Source organism: Hypanus sabinus, chromosome 22 (genome assembly GCF_030144855.1).
Source record: "Hypanus sabinus isolate sHypSab1 chromosome 22, sHypSab1.hap1, whole genome shotgun sequence".
NCBI lineage: Eukaryota > Metazoa > Chordata > Chondrichthyes > Myliobatiformes > Dasyatidae > Hypanus > Hypanus sabinus.
Window position 1 is genome coordinate 29,804,648 of NC_082727.1, and position 21,159 is coordinate 29,825,806.

A 21,159-nucleotide genomic window follows, 5' to 3' on the forward strand; every position below is an offset into this window, starting at 1 on the left:
TCCTGAAATTCCAGCCATTGCTGCTCTGCCATCATCCCTGCCTGTGTTCTTTTTCAATCAATTCTGGCCAACCCCTCTCTTGTGCCTCTGTAATTCCCTTTATTCCATTGTAATACTGATTTCAATTCTCCTCCCTAAACTTCAGGTTAAATTCGAACATATTATGATCACTTGTCCCTAACAATTTTTTTTTTACTTTAAGCTCTCTCATCAATTCTGGTTCATTACACAACACCCAATCCAGAATAACCAATCCCTGAGTGGGCTCAATCACAAGCAGCTCTAAAAAGTATTCTCGTAGGCACTCTAGAAATTCCCCTTCCTGGAATCCAGCATCAACCTGATTTTCCCAATCTACCTACATATTGAAATCCTCCATAACAATTGTAACATTGCCCTTTTGGCATGCATCTCCCATTGTAATTTGTAGACTACATCCTTATTCTGCCTTCCTGCCCGTCCTTTCAATACAATGTCTATCCTTGGGTATTAAGCTCCCAGCTATAATCTTCTTTCAGCCTTGATTCAGTGATGCCTACAACATCATACATGCAAATCTGTAACTGTGCCACTAGTTCATCTACCTTATTCCATATACTGTGTGCATTCAACTATAACACCTTTAGGGTGTTTAGGACCAGAAGGCACAGACTCAGAGTAGAAGGATGTCCCTTTAAAACAGATATGAGGAGGAATTTATTTTTTAACAAGAGGATGGTGAAACTGTAGAATTTATTACCACTGACGGGTGTGGAGGAAAGATCATTGTGTATGCTTATATCTTTGTGGATTCTGAAGTGGCTGATGAGGGCAAAATGGCAACTGAATGTTCTTCCACAGATGAGTCAACCCCACAAATTTGTAGAAGACAAGAGACTTCTTGCTATATAGATCACCTTAAAGCAGAACAGTAGCTTGAACCTAGAATCTGTAACCTGAGACAAGTCCAAGAGATTCCACAGATGCTGGAAATCTAATACAACACTCAAATTGCTGGAGGAACTCAGCAGGTCAGGTCATATCAATGTTTCAGGCCTTCATCAGGACTGGAATGGAAAAAAGGAATCTGAGTTTGAATTTGTGGTGAATAACTCTGTACTCAGTTAAATTGGAAGATGATCTTGCACTTTGGTGAGCTGTCCTGTGGGTCTTCACTGCCACCTTTAAAGTTGCTAAGCCCCCCAGTATAAAGAAAATTGGGGCAGGAATTAGGATGGTATTTTGAGCTTATAACATTGCACGACTTACTGCCCATTACACTGCTGGTGTTTAGGGCAGCAATGACAGTCCTCCATCTCTGTCCAAATGGAAGGATTCTTCATTGCTGTGGACCTCTACCCTTTGATGTGTTTGGCATGGGTGACCTGACCAAGAGCCAAAGCTCAAGTCCTGACTCCAGCCAACATAGCTCTCCGGGTCATTAAGGTTGTGGTCCTCTTGGAGGTACATTGCATGAATCACAGTGCCATTAATTGTGGTACCTAGGTGGTCTGTCTATTACTTGGGTACTTGAGTTCTGGGAAAAACAAAAATATGTGGTGTCTAGACTTGAAATGCTCAATTTTCATAGCTCCAGCAGCTCTGCAGTACTGGTTGACCTGAATGAAGATCAAAACTGTTTGATAGCCCTAGTCTTGCCATTCTGATGATGTAGTGTATCCTCCTGAAGTGTAGCAGGAAGTGAGAGTAAGCGTCAGTGAGTTGCTAGATAAAGCAGAGTAGCAGATATATCCGGTCCTTGTTAATGGTGCATTCACTGAACAAGGAAGTAACAAGAAGTAACATGGACTGATGTTGAGTGGCAAATTCGTGAAGGACTGTGAGAGATGTTACTTAAGAGAAGAATACTGCCTTAAACAGATCGAGGAAAAGTTGAAGACTTCCATGGTGAGAGTATGAGGAGATGTGACCAGACAAGGAAGTGATGTATAACAGAAAGTAGAGTGGTGAGGGAACAAAAGGGAGCTGAGGTACCATGTGCTGTTTGGAGGGAGAGATAGAAAACGAATACTTATAACTTCAGTGACAACTTCCTGGACCTGGGAGGCAACACATGAACACTGGAGATATTTGCCACCTCTTGTGTTCAGAATGTTTAGACACAGTAATTTTCTCCCAATGGCTCAACTTTTCCATAAGTCACTCTAGAATCCCATCAACTCTTGTCAAGCAGTGATATTACAAAGGAGACAGCTCACCGAGAAGATTGGAACAGAAAATATCCCTCTTAGGCCGAAGTTCCTGAAGTTGTAGGAGCAGTATTCAAGATATTGTCGTTGACTCACTGAGTTGGGAATGACATATAAATGTTGGGAGTTTTTGGGGCTGGGGTGGTTTTAGTAATGTCAGCTGTTAGGAGCATGGGATTTGACTTCACTATTGCTTGAAAGGAAATGAAGGAAAGGATGCTGTGTCTTGCTTCTTAGTGGTTAGAATCTTCAAAACTGTGGATCATTGATGGCTCTTTGACCATTCTCCCTCTGTATATGGCCTGTACAGAAGTCTAACTGACACAGAAGAAGTATTTATTCAAAGCAGATTAAATTGTATCAGTGCAGTGTAGTGGTCACAGTGTCAGCTGTAACATCAGGATTCGATTCCCAATGCTGTCTGTAAGGAGTTCGTATGTTTTTTCTGACCATGTGGGTTTCCTCTGGGTGCTCCAGTTTCTTCCCACAGTCCAAAGATATACAGCTTGGGTTAGTGAATTATGGATAAACTATGACTGCACTGGAGGTGTGATGACATTTGAGTACTGCCGAGAACAATCCTCACTGATTTGATTTGACATGAATGATGGATTTCAGTCTAGGATTTGATGAACATATGGTAAATGAAGTTATCTTTATAGTACAGGCAGTACTGTGAGTGGATCTGCAGCTAGTCTGCTCCAGTGACCTGGGTTCAGTCCTCTCCCCTGTGTGCAGTTTTTACATTCTCCCTCTGGATTTTGCAGAGGTGGATCAGTACTGGATTTACCATCACTGACATGTTACGAAATTTGTGGTTTTGTGGCTGCAGTGTAAAGACATAAAATTATTATAAATTGCAAAAATAAATACACAAAAGACAAATGTTCTATAAATACATCAGGGACACTCAAGAAACTCTTAAGCACATGGATGATAGACAAATGGAAGGCTATGTAGGAGGGAAGGGTTGGATTGATCTTAAGAGTGGGTTAAAAGATTGGCACAGCATTGTGGACCAAAGGGCCTGTACTGTATTGTAGTGTTAATGTTCTTAACAAGGTCATGTTCATGGGCCATTTAGAAATCCGATGGTGGAAATGGCTTTGGTTTCCTCCCACATTGCAAAGACTTGCTGCTGGGTAGAGTCATACAGCATAGAAATAGCCCCTTCTGCCCAACTTGTCCCAGCAGTCAAATCCCATCTGTTCATGTTTGTCCCATAGCCCTCTAAACATCTAGCATGCGTCCACTTATTTAGATTGTAGGTGAATTGGTTCCTGCAAATTACCCTCACTGTTGTTGGAGGTAAATCAGGAAGATCAGTGACCATGTGAGACAACTGGATAATAGGAAATAAAAGGGAAATAGGAACAATGGGGTAGTTCAAAGACATGACATTGACTGAAGAGCCTCCTCCAATGAAATGAAAGGATATGAGAATAATGTTCAAGAAGTTCGAAGTTCAGAGCAAATTTATTATCAAAGTACATATATATCACCATATACAACCCTGAGATGCATTTTCTTGCAGGCATTCACAATAGAACAAAAATATAGAATCAAAAACTACTCACAAAGACTGACAAGGAATCGAAGTACAAAGGGAAAAAAACTGTGCAAATACAAAAAAAAATAAATAATACTGTGATGATAATAATGAGTGTGCCATTACACAGCATTCAAAACCCTCAGGAGTCAATCTGATCTGAATTAAGATGTGACTTTAAATGTTACGCAGAGCATTTTTGTACACTGAAATTTTGAACGATTACAGAACAAGATGCTAGAAGTTTCTGTTTTGCGTGTCAGCAGAGAAGCAACAGCAGTTTGGCTCCAATCCAGATGGGACATGCCATCTCAGCAATCCACAGAGACAATTCTCATAGCTTGGTCCCTGCACTTCGAGTGCATCCAGAAATGCTACTTGGACATTGAAATGTGTGGACTTGGAATCGTGAAGCTTGGTAAGGCAGGCACTAAAAAACTGCTGGTCTTTCATTCTGCAGGAGAATGGAGGGGGGCCCTCCTTCACTGACAGACCATCGAGGGAACACTGACACAGCTGTTGCCAGATGCTTTGAAGAGACTGCACTAAAGCAACGGGAACACTGTTGTAGGTATGTTACAGGCTGTTAGGTTGACAGGAATATATAAAAACCTTTCCTGGATTTCTTCTCCCTTAGTTTCTCTTTCCTATCTTCCTCTGACCTAATTCAATCTGCCATCATCCTTCCACTGGCTGAGTCCACCTATCAACTACCAGACTTGTCTCTCTATATTCTGTCTATGTTCCCGCTACAAGGCAGAATACTGAGTTAATGGCAGGACTCTTAGCAGTGTGGAGGAACAGAGGGATCTCGGCATCCACATCCGTAGACCTCTCAAAGTTTCTACACAAGTAGATTGGGTTGTTAAGAAGGTGTATGGTGTGTTGGCCTTCATTAATCGAGGGATTGAGTTCAAGAGTAATGTGGTTATGTTGTAGCTCTATCAAACCCTGGTCAGACCATTCTTGGAAAAGTTCTGGTTGCCTCCTTACTGGAAGGATGTAGAAGTTTTAGAGAGGGTGCAGAGACAATTTACCAGGATTCTGTCTGGATTAGGGAGTATGTCTTATAAGGATGGGTTCAGCGAGCTATGATTTTTCTCTTTGGAGCAAAGACAAATGAGAAATGACTTAATAGATGTGTACAAATAGTAAGAGACAGAGAGAGAATGGAAAGCCAGAGGTTTTTTTCCTAAAAAGGAAATGGCTTATACCAAAGGGCATAATTTAATGGTGATTGGAGGGTAGTGTAGGGAGGATATCAGAGATAGGTTTTTTACACAGAAAATGGTGGATGTGTGGATTGTTGTGCCAGGGTGGTGATAGAGGCAGATACGCTAGGGACATTTAAGAGATTCTTAGATAGGTACATGGATGATAGAAAAGTAGAGGGGTATGTAGGAGGGAATGGTAAGATTAATCTCAGAGCAGGTTATGAGGCTGGTATACATCATGAACTAAAGTGTCTGTTCTGTGTTGTAGTGTTCTATGTGCACTCTAGTCCTGATGGTTTTGACCTGAAATATTATCCACCCCTGCTACCACATCCTCTTTGATCTGCTGAGTTCCTCCAGTTTGTTTCTTTCTGCCTGTTAAGGTAGCTGATGTGCTGGTCCTAATTTTCCAAAATTCTTCTGATTCAGGGAAAATTCCATTAGGCTGGGAAAATAATTGGGCAGTTCTATTAATTAGAAGGGACAACCTGTAATCAGATAAATTAGCACTCTTTACAGGGAAAATGTTAGAAGCTAGTGTTTTTTTTAAAAAAAAGTTATTAGAGAGCATATAGGAAAAGGTCAAGATGATCAAGCAAAGTCACATATGGTTGTGTGAAATGGAAATCATGTTTGACCAATTTAATATCAGTATCAGGGAACATAAACTGGGATAAGTGTGAATGGCTGCTTGGTTGTCACGGTGCACTCAATTAGCCTATTTCTGCGCAGGATGGAGACAACAACTGAATTATACAAAATGGAAAGTGCTGAGGGAAGGTAATGGCAGCCTGTTGTTCTGATTGGGAAGTGAGCAAGAATAGAGGAGAGAAAGGAACAAGGTCGATTTGGCTTGTATATCTTTGTTTTGGTAGGGGCTTTTGAGGATGTTTGATGGTTAGTCTTTATCTTTAATGCTTATGTGCGTTTGTGGGTGAATACAATACAGGTGAAAAGAGGAATAAGAGAGAAAAAGGAATTGGTTTGGTTTATATATAAAGATACAAAGTGGAATAGGCCCTTCTGGCCCTTTGAGCCGCATTGCCTAGCAACCCCCGATCTAATCCGAGCCTAATCATGGGACAATTTACAATGACCAATTAACCTAACAACTGGTCCTTCTTTAGACTGTGGGAGGAAACCAGAGTTAATCCTAGCCGAATCACAGGACAATTTGCAATAACCAATTAATCTACCAAACAGTATGTCTTTGGACTGTGGGAGGAAACCAGGGTACCCAGAGGAAACCCACGTGATCAAGGGGAGAACATATAAACTCCATACAGGCAGCGGCAGGAGTTGAACCCCGGTCACCTGTACTGAAAAGCGTTGTGTTAACCACGATGGTACTGTGCCACCACAATTTCCGGGGATATGGTTAATTACCCCCGGGAACTGTCATGGATTCAAAATCTGAATTTTCTCCTTTGTTGTAAATAAGAATCTGGAAAGATGAAGTTAACAATTTTTAACACTAGTTAACAAGGGTTATGGTGGTTAAATGATGTTAAGGTGTATATAAACCATAATCTGATAGAATGGCAGGAATAGCAATTGTCTTTATTGTCAACAGTAGTCTCTGTATTTTTATATTAAACTGAAAATCTCACTCATCTCTCTGTCCACATCTCTCTCCCCACCTCAATCCACATGACTCAAATATCTCTGCAAACTCCTGCTGGCTGCAACAGTCCCTGAAATTCTCCCCTCTGGTTCCTTATTTATGTGTGGCATCTTCCAGTTGCCTCAGGAATATGAAGATTGGGAAATGTGAAAGTCAGCTGGTCATCCACATATTTTGTTACCCTCTGGCGATAATTCTCAAAATGAGGGAGACCACTTCTGATCTTTGGGCATTGGCTCCTGGTCAGCCTGCCAACGTGCATTATCTGCTGTTCTAATGAGCCGACTCGAGGTTTAGATTCAGGGTTAGCATTGGGATCTTTGGGCTATTGGACGTTCTATGGCTTTGCATTGCTGGTGTCAGCTCTCAGCTTTGGGTCCACTGAATTTTCACTCAGTGCCTTTAAATATTCCATAGCTTTAAGCCATTTGTCGCAGGTGCCGTATTTGTTGCTGAGAACTGAGTGTGGTGCTGCTCCCTTCCTGGTAAGAAAATCTTGTACAGACACAACGCATGTGACAACAATATAACCATTCCCTGAAGTAATGAAAATCCTCTTTTCTCAATTGGGCATGATCCATGATCCAAATTACTAAAGAATTTGTTTGGGATCACAGCAAACAACTGCCATTTTGCACGAGCCCTGGTGTAGACAGATTATGGTGTTGTGGTTATAAACTGGAATGAGAGTGCAAGTTAAAGAAGTTTTATTAAGTTCATATATTGATTTTTGTCGTAAGAGTAAATTCAGTGCCTTCTATCATTTTACTTCAAAGTTTGTCACTTAGTTTTTTTGAACACAGGAGATTGTTTATTCCTCTCCATAGCTGAAGCCTGACCTGCTGAGTTCCTCCAGTATCTTGTGTGTGGTGTTTATCATGAGTTGCTGATGTGCATGTAATAGTTGTTGAATCTGTAGCACTGACTGTTTATAATATAACAGAACATTATGGCATAGTACAGACCCTTCAACCCATATGTTGTGCTGAACTTTTTAGGCTAAGATCAATCTACCGGTAACCCTTTCCTCCCACATGGCCCTCCATCTTTTGTATTACCACGTGCCAATCTAAGAGTTAAATGCCCCTATTGTATCTGCTTCTAACACCATCCCCTCTGTGTAAAGAACTTACCTCTGACCAACGTTGCCTCTAAAGTGTGCATGCACACAAAGGAATTTAAACTGCACACAAAAGGTTGCCATCTTCTGCCTTGTTGGCATGTTAAGTATATTTCACCATTGTACACAATCATCTTTCTGGTGCAGACGATGTTGACAATGTGGAGTTTGCGATGATTTGTCTGCAGGTTTTAGAACTGGCATGCTTAAACTGATTTAATTGAAGAAATTATTGACTCATTATGTCAAATTCCAAAGAAGCAAAGGGCATGAAGCTTAATGAAACAGTAGAAAATGCTACGCCAAGAGCTCATGAGATCAAGAACGTGCATCGACGAGAAATATTTATGTACAATACAGAATTTGGTGTTATCTGCATGTACTGTCGTGATGCAAATGTTGCTGGAGAATTTTCAAGTGGGATGATATTGGGAAACTTGACTTTTTAAAGTGTTATTGAACAAGCAAATCACATATGGATGGTGTGCAAAAGCTCCGGCAAGAAAACCCTTTATTACCTGCTACTGGCCTGCTATGTATGTTTTGTGAGTGAAGATGAATGAGAGCGAAAGCAATCAAACCCAGAGGAGATCAAAGTTCTTATTGACAGTGTTTTGCTAGCTGTTTAAAAAGAATACGTCTATATATAAAATTCAGTGTGCACATATTGTCACTGGGCAAAATGTTGCACAGCGCAAGATTTTTGTACAAATTAGAGGGAACATTGTCTCTGACATTCTGCCTCACATATTTCCACCTTCAATTATGTCCTGCCCCCCCATACACAGAAATAGCTATTTCCACCCTGGGAAAATTTCTCTGGCTGCTGACATTGTGTTAATTGAACTTGTTAGGAATTCAAATGACCATGCCAGTGAATGATGTCCTGTTGAAAAGGAATGAAATAATTGTTTATGCTTGGAAATTTCTTTGATTGTGCTCAATTATTCCTTGGATATTGCTGGCAGATTTTCTCTGGCACTGTTGATGGGTACTTGGGGTTGGGAGTAAGATTTGGTTGCTCCTGTATAGTGATAGACCAGCCTAGGTAGTTCATAAACAGATAAATACAAGCAGAGTTGCAATGGACCAGTACTCATTTCTTTATGAAACATTCAGTGATACTTTCCATATTGACCAATCCATTATATTGTTAAGCACCCTGTGTTTGAGAAACTTTAAATCTTGTAAGTTGCTGAGGGAAATGAATAGTCAGGAAAAAGATTAAATTTAAAGATGAGCTGTAATTGTCACTTGTACATTGAAACATACCATGAAATGTGTTGTGTCAAGTCAAATTGTGAGCCCTAATGAAGTGTCTTGACCCTACACGTCGACTGTTAATTCCTCTCCATCGAAGCTGCCTAATTTGCTGAGTTCCTTCAGCATTTTTTAATGTTATTTTGAGGTAGTGCTGAGTAGCCTGCAATGTCATCACACTTCAGGCACCAATGTAGCATTCCAACAAATCACTAATCCTAACCTTGCATCTTTGGAACGCGGGAAAAAGCAGGAGTACCCGGAGAATACACATGTATGGTCACAGGGAGAGCATACATACTCCTTGCAGATGAACCCTGTAATAGCATTAGGTCAGGGGTTCCCAATCTATGGTTCATGGACCCCTTGCTTAATGGTATTAGGCCGTGGCATTAAAAAGGTTGGGGACCCCTGCGTTACGTTAACCACCAAGCAACCAGGCCTCCCATTTGAAGCCGATTATCAAAGGCCAACCAGTGACCTCTTTCTTGCTTTCACAGAGTTTGGAAACATAAGGCAAAGCAAGGGGTTGCACAAGAATTGCCTTGCACTTCTGGTCAGGTAATCCATTACTTCAGCATTGAGGGAGGATATCCGAGCTGGCTTCTCAAGCAAGACCATATGGGTGGAAAGGCTGGGTGTATTACAGACTTTCTAAAAGTCATCAGGTACTTAGCTCTCTGCTGTCCTCTCTACACCCACAACTGTGTGGTGAGGCACAGCTCATAAATTTGCCGATACTACTATTGTTGGCAGAAATTCAGATGGTGACAAGGAGGTGCACAGGAGTGAGATAGATCAGCTGCTTGAGTGGCGTTGTAAGAAAAATCTTGCGCTCAACATCACTGAGACCAAAGAATTGGTTGTGGACTTGAGGAAGGGGAAGTCGAGGGAACACATGCCAGTCTTCATCAAGAGATCACCAATGGAATGGATAGGGTGAGAAGTTTCATGTTCCTGGGTGTCAACGTCTCTGAAGATCTATCCTGGGCCCAATATATTGATGCAATTACAAAGAAGGCATGACAGCAGCTATACTTCATCGGAATCTGAGGAGACTTTGTATGTCACCAAAAACATTCGCAAGCTTCTACAGATGTACAGTGGAGAGCATTGTAACTGATTGTATCAGTGCTTGGTATGGAGCAACCACTGAACAGGGTCAGAAAAAGCTGCAGGAAGTGTTAAACTCAGCCAGCTCCATCGTGAGTGCTAGCCTCCCCAGCATCAAGCACCTCATCTGCCTGCCACCCCACTCGGGATAGGGTTCCCCATGTCCTCACCTACCACCCCACCAGCCTCCAGGTCCAACGTATAATTCTCCGTAACTTCCGCCACCTCCAACGGGATCCCACTACCAAGCATATCTTTCCCTCCCCCCTCTTTCTGCTTTCTGCAGTGATTGCTCCCGACGTGACTCCCTTGTCCCCTCGTCCCCCCCCCCCCCATCTCTTCTCACCGATCTCCCTCCTGGCACATATCCTTGTAAGCGGAACAAGTGCTACACCTGCCCTTGCACTTCCTCCCTCACCACCATTCAGGGCCCCAGACAGTCCTTCCAGGTGAGGCGACACTTCACCTGTAAGTCGGCTGGTGTGGTATACTGCGTCTGGTGCTCCCGGTGTGGCCTTTTATATATTGGGGAGACCCGACACAAACTGGGAGACCGTTTTGCTGAACACCTACACTCGGTCCGCCAGAGAAAGCAGGATCTCCCAGTGGCCACATATTTTAATTCCACGTCCCATTCCCATTCTGATATGTCTATCCATGGCCGCCTCTACTTCAAGATGAAGCCACACTCAGGTTGGAGGAACAACACCTTATATACTGGCTGGGTAGCCTCCAACCTGATGGCATGAACATTGACTTCTCTAACTTCCATTCATGCCCCTCCTCCCCTTCTTACCCCATCCCTGACAATACTTAGTTGTTTTTTTTCTCTCTCTGCTCATCACTCTGCCTGTTCTCCATCTCCCTGTGCTCCCCCCTCCCCCTTTCTTTCTCCCGAGGCCTCCCGTCCCATGATCCTTTCCCTTCTTCAGCTCTGTATCACTTTCACCAATCACCTATCCAGCTCTTAGCTTCATCCGGTCTTCTCTTATCATTTCACATTCCCCCCCCTCCCCCCACTACTTTCAAATCTCTTAGTATCTTTGCTTTCAGTTAGTCCTGATGAAGGGTCTCGGCCCGAAATATCGACAGTGCTTCTCCTTATAGATGCTGCCTGGCCTGCTGTGTTTCACCAGCACTTTGCGTGTGTTGTTTGAATTTCCAGCATCTGCAGATTTCCTCGTGTTTGCACCTACAAAAGATGATGCCTCCGAAAGGTGGCATCCATCATTATGGATCTCCATCAACTGGACATTCAGTCTTCTCATTGCTACCAAGGAGGAGGTACAGGAACCTGAAGACACACACTTAACATTTCAGAAACAGCTTCTTCTATAGGTTCAATAGGTACATTTAATGTCAGAGAAATGTATACAATATACATCCTGAAATTCTTTTTCTTCGCAAACATCCCCTCTGCCATAGGATTGCTGAATAAATAATGAACTCCTGCTTACTACCTTACTAATTTTTTCTTGCTCTCTTTTTTACAGCTTATTTAACATAATTTTTAATATGTACTTAATGCAATTTGTAGGTTTAAAAATTATTATTATAGATTGTAATGTTCTGCTGACAAAACAACAAATTTCACAACAATATGGTATTAATTCTGACTCTGATGGGTTATATTAACTATTCTAAATGTTGAACATCACTGAGCGGTGGAGCTACTAAATTCCAGTAACAAGTGCAAACTCTTCACTTCTTTCTTACAGCTATTTCTGGCAACAGTGAATCACAATGTTGGCCATGGTGGAGAACCTTTTGTTATGAGGCATTAATTGAGCACTTGGGGAACAAGGTGATTCCTAATCCCCCATTGCAAGTCACAGGGACTTCGAAGGATTTTGTTCACAGAACTATTTCAAATCACATACTGCAGGTGGTTCAAAAAATTCCTCAAATATCTGGTGCTTTTAGTCTCACAGCATTAAAAGGAACATTGATTTAATAGTTATTTATTCATTAGCCATGGGCTTTGCTGGAGAGCCCATCATTAATTACCCAACCTGAAACTCTCCCTTGAGAAGACATGTCGAGCTGCTGCTTTGACTGTTGCACTTCATGGAGTGATGAGCCTCCATGACCCAACTCTGACTTCTCAGCTCTTCTTTCCAGTCCTGGTGAAAAGTCTCGACCCAACATGTCGATATTTTACTCTTCCATAGATGACGCCTGAGCTCCTTCAGCATTTGGTGTGTTTTATTTTGATTTCCAGCAACTGCAGATTTTCTCCAGTTTATAATCCTACAATGCCAAGTAACGTTAGTGCCACATTCCATAACTTGCTTTCCCATTCCAAGAGTTCTAACCATCACTAAATTCTCCGCCATCAGCATTCTCAGTATCACCATTGACTTGAAACCTGACTACACCAGCAACATAAATAAGTGACCTCTATTTCCTCAGGAGTCTGCAGAGATTCAGCATGTCATCAAAAGTCCTGGCAAACTTCTAGAGATGTGTGGTGGAAAGTGAACTGACTGGCTGCATTATGGCCTGGTAAGGGAACACTAATGCCTTTGAGTGGAAAATAGTACAAAAGGTAGTGGATTCAGACCAGTGCATCATGGGTAAAATCCTCCCAACCATTGAGCACACCTTCATGAAATACTGCTGCTAAAATGCAGCATCCATCATCAAAGACCCTCACCACCCTGGCCATGTTCTTTTTTTGCTGTTGCTATCAGATAGAAGGTGCAAGTCCCTCAGGACTCTCACCTCCAGGTTCAAGAACAATCTGGCTCTTGAACAAAAGGGGTTAATTGCACTCACTTAAAGACTCTTATCTCATTAGTTCATGCTTGTCATTTACTGTTATTTATTAATTATTTGCATTTGCAGTTGTTTACACTTCCTGAGGTTTACAGTTTAACAGATCCTGTTTACAATTATTGTTCTATAGATTTACTAAGTATCCCTGCAGAAAGGGAATCTCAGGGTTGTACGTGGTGACATATATGTACTCTGATAATAAATTTTACTTAGCACTTCCTTTGAACTTTGATCGGATCAGAGACTCGGTTTCCTGCAGCAAGCCCCTAGACTGATTTACTATTGCATTTCAATTTGCTGCAAGGCACAAGCATGAACTGTGACATACTCTCCATTTAGCTCTTAAGCAGCTTAACATTCCCACATGCTCCATCCATTTTCAACAAGTCAATGGTCAGCACTTCTGTGTTGTTGACATTGAGAGAAAGATTGCTGTTGTGACACCCGTGTCACTACACTCTCTATCTTATTTCTGTACTCCAAATCATGGTTATCTGAGATTTTATAACCTACAAACTTGTAGATGAGGCAGAATCCAGCCACATAGTTAAGAGAATTAAGAGAGTAGAGTAAAGCCTGATTTATACTTCTGCGTCGCATCTACACCATAAGTACCATGTACCGTATGGCTAGGGTGATGTGCACCTCCCCAAAAAAGCAACTTACATATCGCCACGATGCAGACTGCAGCGACTGTGATCGGTTCACTTGGTAGCATCGCATTTCCTCCTACGCATTTCCAGTTGCTTCTTCTCTGCCATGTCTGTACACCGATGTGAAATAGATGAACCAAATCTACTTGCCAGCATGTGAAAATGTTTGAAATGCATTTCCTCGTCCATGTCTCTCATGAAGAAACTCAACACAGTGGCATAGAAACCCCACCGCCAAATAGCGTTTTGGCGCACACCAACGCATGCTCGCTACGGCGTAGAGCCTACGCAGGAGTGAAAATCAGGCCTATGGCGTAGGCTGCGGCGTAGCCCATACGCACAAGTATAAATCAGCCTTAAGGGGAGGTGAAAGTGCAATGTTGTGTATTTAGAATAATCGCGGTGACTTTTGTCTACCCTTACTGATTGTGGTCTGTTGGTTGGAATGTCAAGATCCATGTGCAAAGGGAGGCTTTAACTCCCAGGATCCAGAGTTTGGTGATGAGTTTCATCAGAATAATACTATTTTAGTTATTAGCTTATTTGTTGCTAGGTAACAAATAATGCCTGTGGTGTGGATCTCACAAAGAAGCCATTGCAAAAACAATGAGCTTAAAACAATCCTGCAGGCTGAGCATATTTTATTCAGTGTTCAATTAAGAACGTAAAACTTTGAAGTTGTCACAATAATTGAAATAGATGTAACAATCTAATGAACTCTGAAGAAAAGCTATGGAAAAGGATCTTAGAGATTGTAGTGATGACTTGCAGCAGACTGAAAAGCTTGAGCATGTAGATATTAAGGAAGAGGATGTGCTGGAGCTTTTGGAAAGCATTAAGTTGGTTAAATCACTGGGACTGGACGGGATGTACCCCAGGCTACTGTGGGAAGTGAGGGAGGAGACTGAATTTTTTGAGGATGTGACTAAACACATTGATGAAGGAAGAGCAGTAGATGTAGTGTATATGAATTTCAGCAAGGCCTTTGACAAGGTACCCCATGCAAGGCTTACTGAGAAAGTAAGGAGGCATGGGATCCAAGGGGACATTGCTTTGTGGATGCCTTCTGGCTTGCCCACAGAAGGCAAAGAGTGGTTGTAGACGGGTCATAGTCTGCATGGAGGTCGGTGACCAGTGGCTTTCCTCAGGGATCTGTTCTGGGACCCCTACTCTTTGTGATTTTTTATAAATGACCTGGATGAGGAAGTGGAGGGATGGGTTAGTAAATTTGCTGATGACACAAAGGTTGGGGGTGTTGTGGATAGTGTGCAGGACTGTCAGAGGTTATAGTGGGGCATTGATAGGATGCAAAACTGGGCTGAGAAGTGGCAGATGGAGTTCAACCCAGATAAGTATGAGGTGGTTCATTTTGGTAGGTCAAATATTACGGCAGAATATAGCATTAATGGCAAGTCTCTTGGCAGTGTGGAAGGTCAGAGGGATCTTGGGGTCCGAGTCCATTGGACACTCAAAGCTGCTACACAGGTTAACTCCGTGGTTAAGGCAGCATACGGAGCATTGGCCTTTATCAATTGTGGGATTGGGTTTAGGAGCCAAAAGGTAATGTTGCAGCTATATAGGACCCTGGACAGACCCCACTTGGAGTAGGGTGCTCAGTTCTGGTTGCCTCACTACAGGAAGGATGTGGAAGCCATAGAAAGGGTGCAGAGGAGATTTATAAGGATATTGCCTGGATTGGGGAGCATGCCTTAATAGAATAGGTTGAGTGAACTCAGCCTTTTCTCCTTGGAGCGATGGAGGATGAGAGGTGACCTGATAGAGGTGTACAAGATAATGAGAGGCATTGATCACGTAGATAGTCAGAGGCTTTTTCCCAGGGCTGAAATGGCTAACACGAGAGGGCATAGTTATAAGGTGCTGGAAGTAGGTACAGATGAGATGTCAGGGGTAAGTTTTTTTTTATGCAGAGAACGGTGAGTGCGTGGAATAGGCTTTTGGTGGCGGAAATGATAGGGTCTTTTAAGAGACTCCTGGATGGATACATGGAGCTTAGAAAAATAGAGGGTTTTGGGTAAGCCTCAGTAGTTCTAAGGTAGGGACATTTTCAGCATCAAAGGGCCAGTATTGTACTGTAGGTTTTCTGTTTCTATGTTCTAAAAGACACTTTCAAGCTTTTGACAGAGCCAGGATTTCTGAAAGCACTTTACATCATTGTACCACGTAACAGTTGTAAAGCAGAAAATATAGCAAACGACATCTCTCCCACAGATGTCTCCAGAATTACGGCAGGATTATCTGTTTTATACACATTCATTTGTTTACTTCTAAATATAAATGAAGTCTAGACTCGGTAAAGTATTGTTCTACTATTGTCTGGTGGTAAGTCCTGGATGAAGCACATAAACATCTTTGTATTTCATCAGGAGTTTGAGGAAATTTGGTATGTTATTCTGAATTAACAACTTAAAGCTTTTTAAATTGTAAACAACATCATCCAAGGGGTGCAAGAAAACTCAAATAATTGCAAAAAAATGTAAAGTAGGTGGCCCAACCTGGACTTACAGAGAAGCAAATAATGTTTTAGTTCAGTGACCTTACTTTAAAAGTTTTTAAAAAAAACAAACATAGACCCATAGCAGAGTTTGGAGCACCCTGTGGAACACCTCTGGTCAACCAGAAAAACCCTCTTCATTCCCACTCTTGCCAGTCAGCCAATCTTCCATCCATGCTAGAATGTTTGCTGTAATGCCATGAGCTCTTATCTTGTTAACCAGCCTCATGTATGGCACCTTGTCAAAGGTCTTCTGAAAAGCCAAGTAAACAGCATCCACTGAATCTCCTTTGTCCATCCTACCTGTTATTTCCTCAAAGAATTCCAACAGATTTGTCAGCCAAGAATCCCCCCTAAGGAAACTGTGCTGATTTTGGCCTATTTAGTCCGAGTATCCTGAAACCTCATCCATAATAATGGACTGCAGCATTTTCCCAACCACTGAAGTCAGGCTAACTGGCCTATAAGTTCCCTCCTTCTGCCTCCCTCCTACATTTTAGTTTGCTGACAGCATCACTGTCATTGGCCATGTCAAAGATGGAGACAAATCAGCATATAGGAGGGAGATTGAAAATCTGGCTGAGTGGTGCCACATTAACAACAATGTCAGCAAGACCAAGGAGCTGATTATTGACTTCAGGAGGAGGAAATCGGAGGTTTATGAGACAGTCCTCATCAGGGGATCAGAGGTGGAGAGGGTCAGCAACTTTAAATTCCTCAGTGTTATCATTTCAGGGGATCTATGTAATCTAGATATCATCATTTTGCTTTATTTTTGCCATTTCATTGTATTTACTATGAATTCCCGCAAGAAAATGAACCTCAGGTTTGTATATTGTGACATATGTGTACTTTGATAATAAATTTACTTTGAACTTGAACTTCCTTCTCAGCAGAGATTAGCTTTATTTGTCACATGTACATCAAACCATGCAGTGAAATGCATCATTTGCGTCAAATCAAATCAGCGAGGATTGTGCTGGGGGCAGCCTGCATTGCCACGCTTCCAGTGCCAATGTAGCATTCCCCCATGACCTAGTAACCCTAACACATGCATCTTTGGAATGTGGGAGGAAACCAGGGCATTTGGAGAAAACCCATGCGGTCACAGAGAGAATTCATTACAGGCAGCAGCAGGAATCAAACCCTGATCAGTGATTGCATAACTGCTATACGAAACCACGCCACCCCACATGGTGTATGACACCATAGAGAGATGGGAAAAATGCTCTATGTATAAAACAACTCCAAACATGTCATAGTGATAGAACACGACAGCACAGAAATAAGCCTTTGGCCCATGCAGTCCTTACACGTTTTTCTGCCTAGTTTCATCTATCTGCACGAGACCATAACCCTCCATATCCCTCTCATCTATGTTCTTATCTAAACTTCTCTGAAAAGTTGCAATCAAACCCACATTCAATATTTCTGCTGGCAGCTTGTTCCATACTCACACACCCCTCTGAGTGTAGAAGTTTCCCTTCAGGTTCCCCTTAAATATTTCACCTTTTACCTTGATCTCTATGATCTCTAGTTCTAGTCTCATCCAGCCTTGGGGGAGGGGGTGTAGGGAAGCCTGCATTTATTTATCTTATCTGTAACTCTCATAATTTTGTCTAGTTCTGTAAGATCTCTCTTCATTCACCTATGCCTCAGGGGATAAAGTCCTAGCTAGTTCATCTACCTGCTGATCAGAGCCTACTCCAATTTGGATAAGCCGGGCTGCATGGTCAGGATCATGTTTTTTGATATTTCAATACCATACAGCCCTCATTCCTGGAGGAAAAGCTCCGTTCACTACAGGTTCATACTTCCATTGTATCCTGGATAATGGACTACTAGACTGGCAGACCGCAGTACGTGTGGCTTCAGACATGGCTATAAGCAGCCCTGAGGCCCCACAGGGGATTGTATTGGCTCCCTTCCTGTTTACCCTGTATACCTCAGACTTTAGATACAATACTGAGTCAAGTCATCTGCAGAAATTCTCTGATGACTCAGTAATAGTTGGGTGTATAAAGGGAGGACGAGAGGATGAATACAGGGTCCTGGTTGGAGGACTTTGTCAAATGGTGCAAGCTGCATCATATACAGCTGAATATCAGTAAGATAAAAGAGATGATGATGGATCTGCACCGCTCTCTGTTACTACTGATTGTGATGACGTGGATGTGGTGAGGACCAACAAGTACCTGAGGTTTCACCTGGATGCCAGACTTGAGTGGAGCACCAACACAGAGGCTGTGTACAAGAAGGTTCAGAGTCACCTCTACTTCCTGAGGAGACTGAGGTCCTTTGGAGTCTGCAGGCCTCTCCTTTCACATGTTCTATCAATCTGTTGTTGCCAGTACAATCTTCTATGTGGTGGTGTGCTTGGGCAATAGCATCAACACGGGTGATGCCAACAGGCTCAATAAACTGATTAGAAAGGCTGGCTCTGTAATGGGAGTCAAACTGGACACACTGGAGACTGTGGCAGAACAAAGGACCCTATGGAAAATCCTGGCAATTCTGAACAATGTTTCTCACCCTCTGCATGCCACCTTGGCTGAACAGAACAGCACTTTTAACAATAGCTTTGAACCTGTTGCTTTTGGGGTCACCCTGACATTTGAAAGTGCTACAATAGGATGTTCTAGTGGTACCAGCATTGAGATTGGAAGAATAGCCATGAATTGGGGTTCATCCAAGTGCAGCTGCAACTGTGGAGCTGGGAGGGAAGCTTGCAGAAATCCTGAGGCTACTGGAGTGTAGAGGCCAAGGATCTTGTACATGTAGTTCAGTCAGAAACAGAGCTTTGCTTTATCAACCAAACTGAAGGAGATCCACTCCAGGTACAACCAGCTCCAGTTCAGGGCTATTCTCTGTGTCTCTTAACCACAGTGGACCTGAACTTATCTCTCTTGAAGCCTTGGAAAATTAGTCCTCTATTTGTGTTTCAAGAAATCAACCTACATATATTCCTCTAGTAGATGTGCTTCCAAATGCATAGCTTTATATCTTTCTATTAATATCTGTCAGTTCATCAGTTGTACACAGCATTCTACAACATATTAGTAACGCTATCCCTTTATTAGTTCAAAGCAAATCTATTCAAAGTAAACTTATCAAAGTATGTGTATGTCACCATAGGTTACCCCGAGATTTACTTTCTTGCAAACATTAATAGGAATAAAGAAATACAGCAGAATTTATGAAAAACATTATGCAAAAGCAAAGACTGACAAACAACCAATGTGCAAAATAAGAAAAAATGTGCAAATGAATACTGTGCATAATACTGAGACCATGAGTTGTATATTCCTTGAAAATGAACCTATAAGTTGTGGAATCAGTTCAGTATTTTTATTATTAATTTAACCTCCTCTCCATTTCAGAAAGAGCAACATGTCACCAGTCGTAGAGGAACAAAAATCTTTGAGGACCAAGCAAGACTCCAGTGAGGTGGGTCACCAGCATTAAAATCATTCAGTACTTTACCACTTCCAAATGGTTAAGAAGCCATTTTAGAATGCAAAGTTCAGACTGTTTCTCAGATCACTGGTGCATTCTGCATAGTGCTCCCTCGATCCCATCAGAGGGATGAGCAATATGCTGTACTGGCAAAAAGCCCACATTAATGACAACCTTCTCTGATGAAAGGATAAAGAAAATTACTTCATTTGCTTTCATGTACATGTAACGGATGTAGAAAACAAAATGAATGAATGTTTTGTACTGTCCACTATTTGTCTTTTCATTTGCAATGTGAGGAATGCTTAATTTTATTTTGCTTCTCTGGGTTATGGAAATGAGTGAGTGACACAGTAGTTAGCAACGTTACCTCACAACTTTGGTGACTCGACTTCAGTCCTGATTCCCTCTGTGTGGGATTTGGACATTCTCCCTGTAAGAACATTGTTCCTCTCCACACCTCAATGGTAGGTTATTGGATAGTGGAATACTCCTGGTGTGAGTGAGCGGGAGGAAAGTAAGGTCATATATGAGAGAGGTTACAGGAAGTAAATGGGAAAGTGGGTTACCCTTAGAGTTGGAATTGACCAGAGCTTTTTATCTCGAATTGCTAATGAGACATCAACCGTATCAACTTCAGCATCCCTCTCTCCTCCTCAAGCCACCACCACCCTCCTCCATCCAGCAGAACTGGCATTCACTTCAACATTTTTTGCTTTGGCTCCTCTCTCTTTCTCCAAACTTGAGGGGTAGTCATGCGTAGGCCCCAGCTATGCCTGCCTCTTTGTTAGCCACAATTCAAGTTCCAAGTCTTCCTCGGTAATGCTCCCCAGCTCTTCCTCCGCTACATTCACAGCTGCATTGGTGCAACTTCAAGCCCCTATGCAGAGCTTGTCAATTTCATTAATTTATCCTCTAAATTCCACCCTGCCCTTAAATTCACTTGGTCTATTTCTGACGCTTCACTCCCTTTTCTCAATCTCTGTCAACCAACAGATTCCCACAGTCTTGACTTGTCCTCTTCCCACCCTGCCTCATGTAAGAATGCTATTCCTTTTCTCAGTTCCTTCCCTACCCAGGATGCAGCCTTCCTTTCCAAGACACCAGACACGTCCTCTTTCTTCAAAGAACGGGGTTTCTGTTCCTCTGGCCACTCATCTTGACACAACAGGATGCTGCCCCAACAGCTTTTCCTCTATTTCGGGAACACCTACACTCTGTCGCTGTTGAGGAAGCAAAAAGATGGGCAGAGTCCCCGTTGTCTTTACCTACCACCCCATGAACCTCCACATCCTCCGCAAATACTGCCATCTCCAATGGGACCCTACTACCAAGCATATCTTTACCTCCTCCCTCCCACCCCACCCCCACTTTCCACATGGATCGTTCCCTCTGTGATTCCCCTGTCTATTCACTCCTTCCCATTGATGTCCCTCCCGACACTTATCCTGACAAGTGGCCTCAGTTCTACACCTGCCCATTCACCTTCTCCCTCTCCTCCCTTCGGGGCTCCAAACAACCCTTCCAGGTGAGGCAACTGTTCACCTACATACCTGCTGGGGTCACCTACTGTGTCTAGTGCTCCTGATGTGGCCTCCTCTACATAGGTGAAACCGGATGTAAGTTGGGGGATGGCTTCGTTGAGCACCTCTACTCCATCCGCCAAAAGCAGAACTTTCCAGTGGCCCAAC

General features: G+C 42.5%; 1 protein-coding gene across 12 annotated transcripts in view; it reads left to right on the forward strand.

Moving 5' to 3' along the window:
- fam13c (family with sequence similarity 13 member C) overlaps nt 1–21,159 on the forward strand; it is a 95,973-nt gene that overhangs the window by 34,231 nt on the left and 40,583 nt on the right. For 5 of the 12 annotated variants that reach the window (XM_059947402.1, XM_059947404.1, XM_059947403.1 and 2 more), the window contains 2 exons: nt 4,199–4,309; nt 19,393–19,459. In XM_059947402.1, coding sequence (XP_059803385.1) covers nt 4,199–4,309; nt 19,393–19,459 — 178 coding nt within the window. Of the gene's footprint in view, nt 1–4,198; nt 4,310–6,888; nt 11,955–11,976; nt 12,575–19,392; nt 19,460–21,159 lie in introns of those variants that run through there. The other 7 variants (XM_059947407.1, XM_059947414.1, XM_059947413.1 and 4 more) reach the window with 6 other exon arrangements.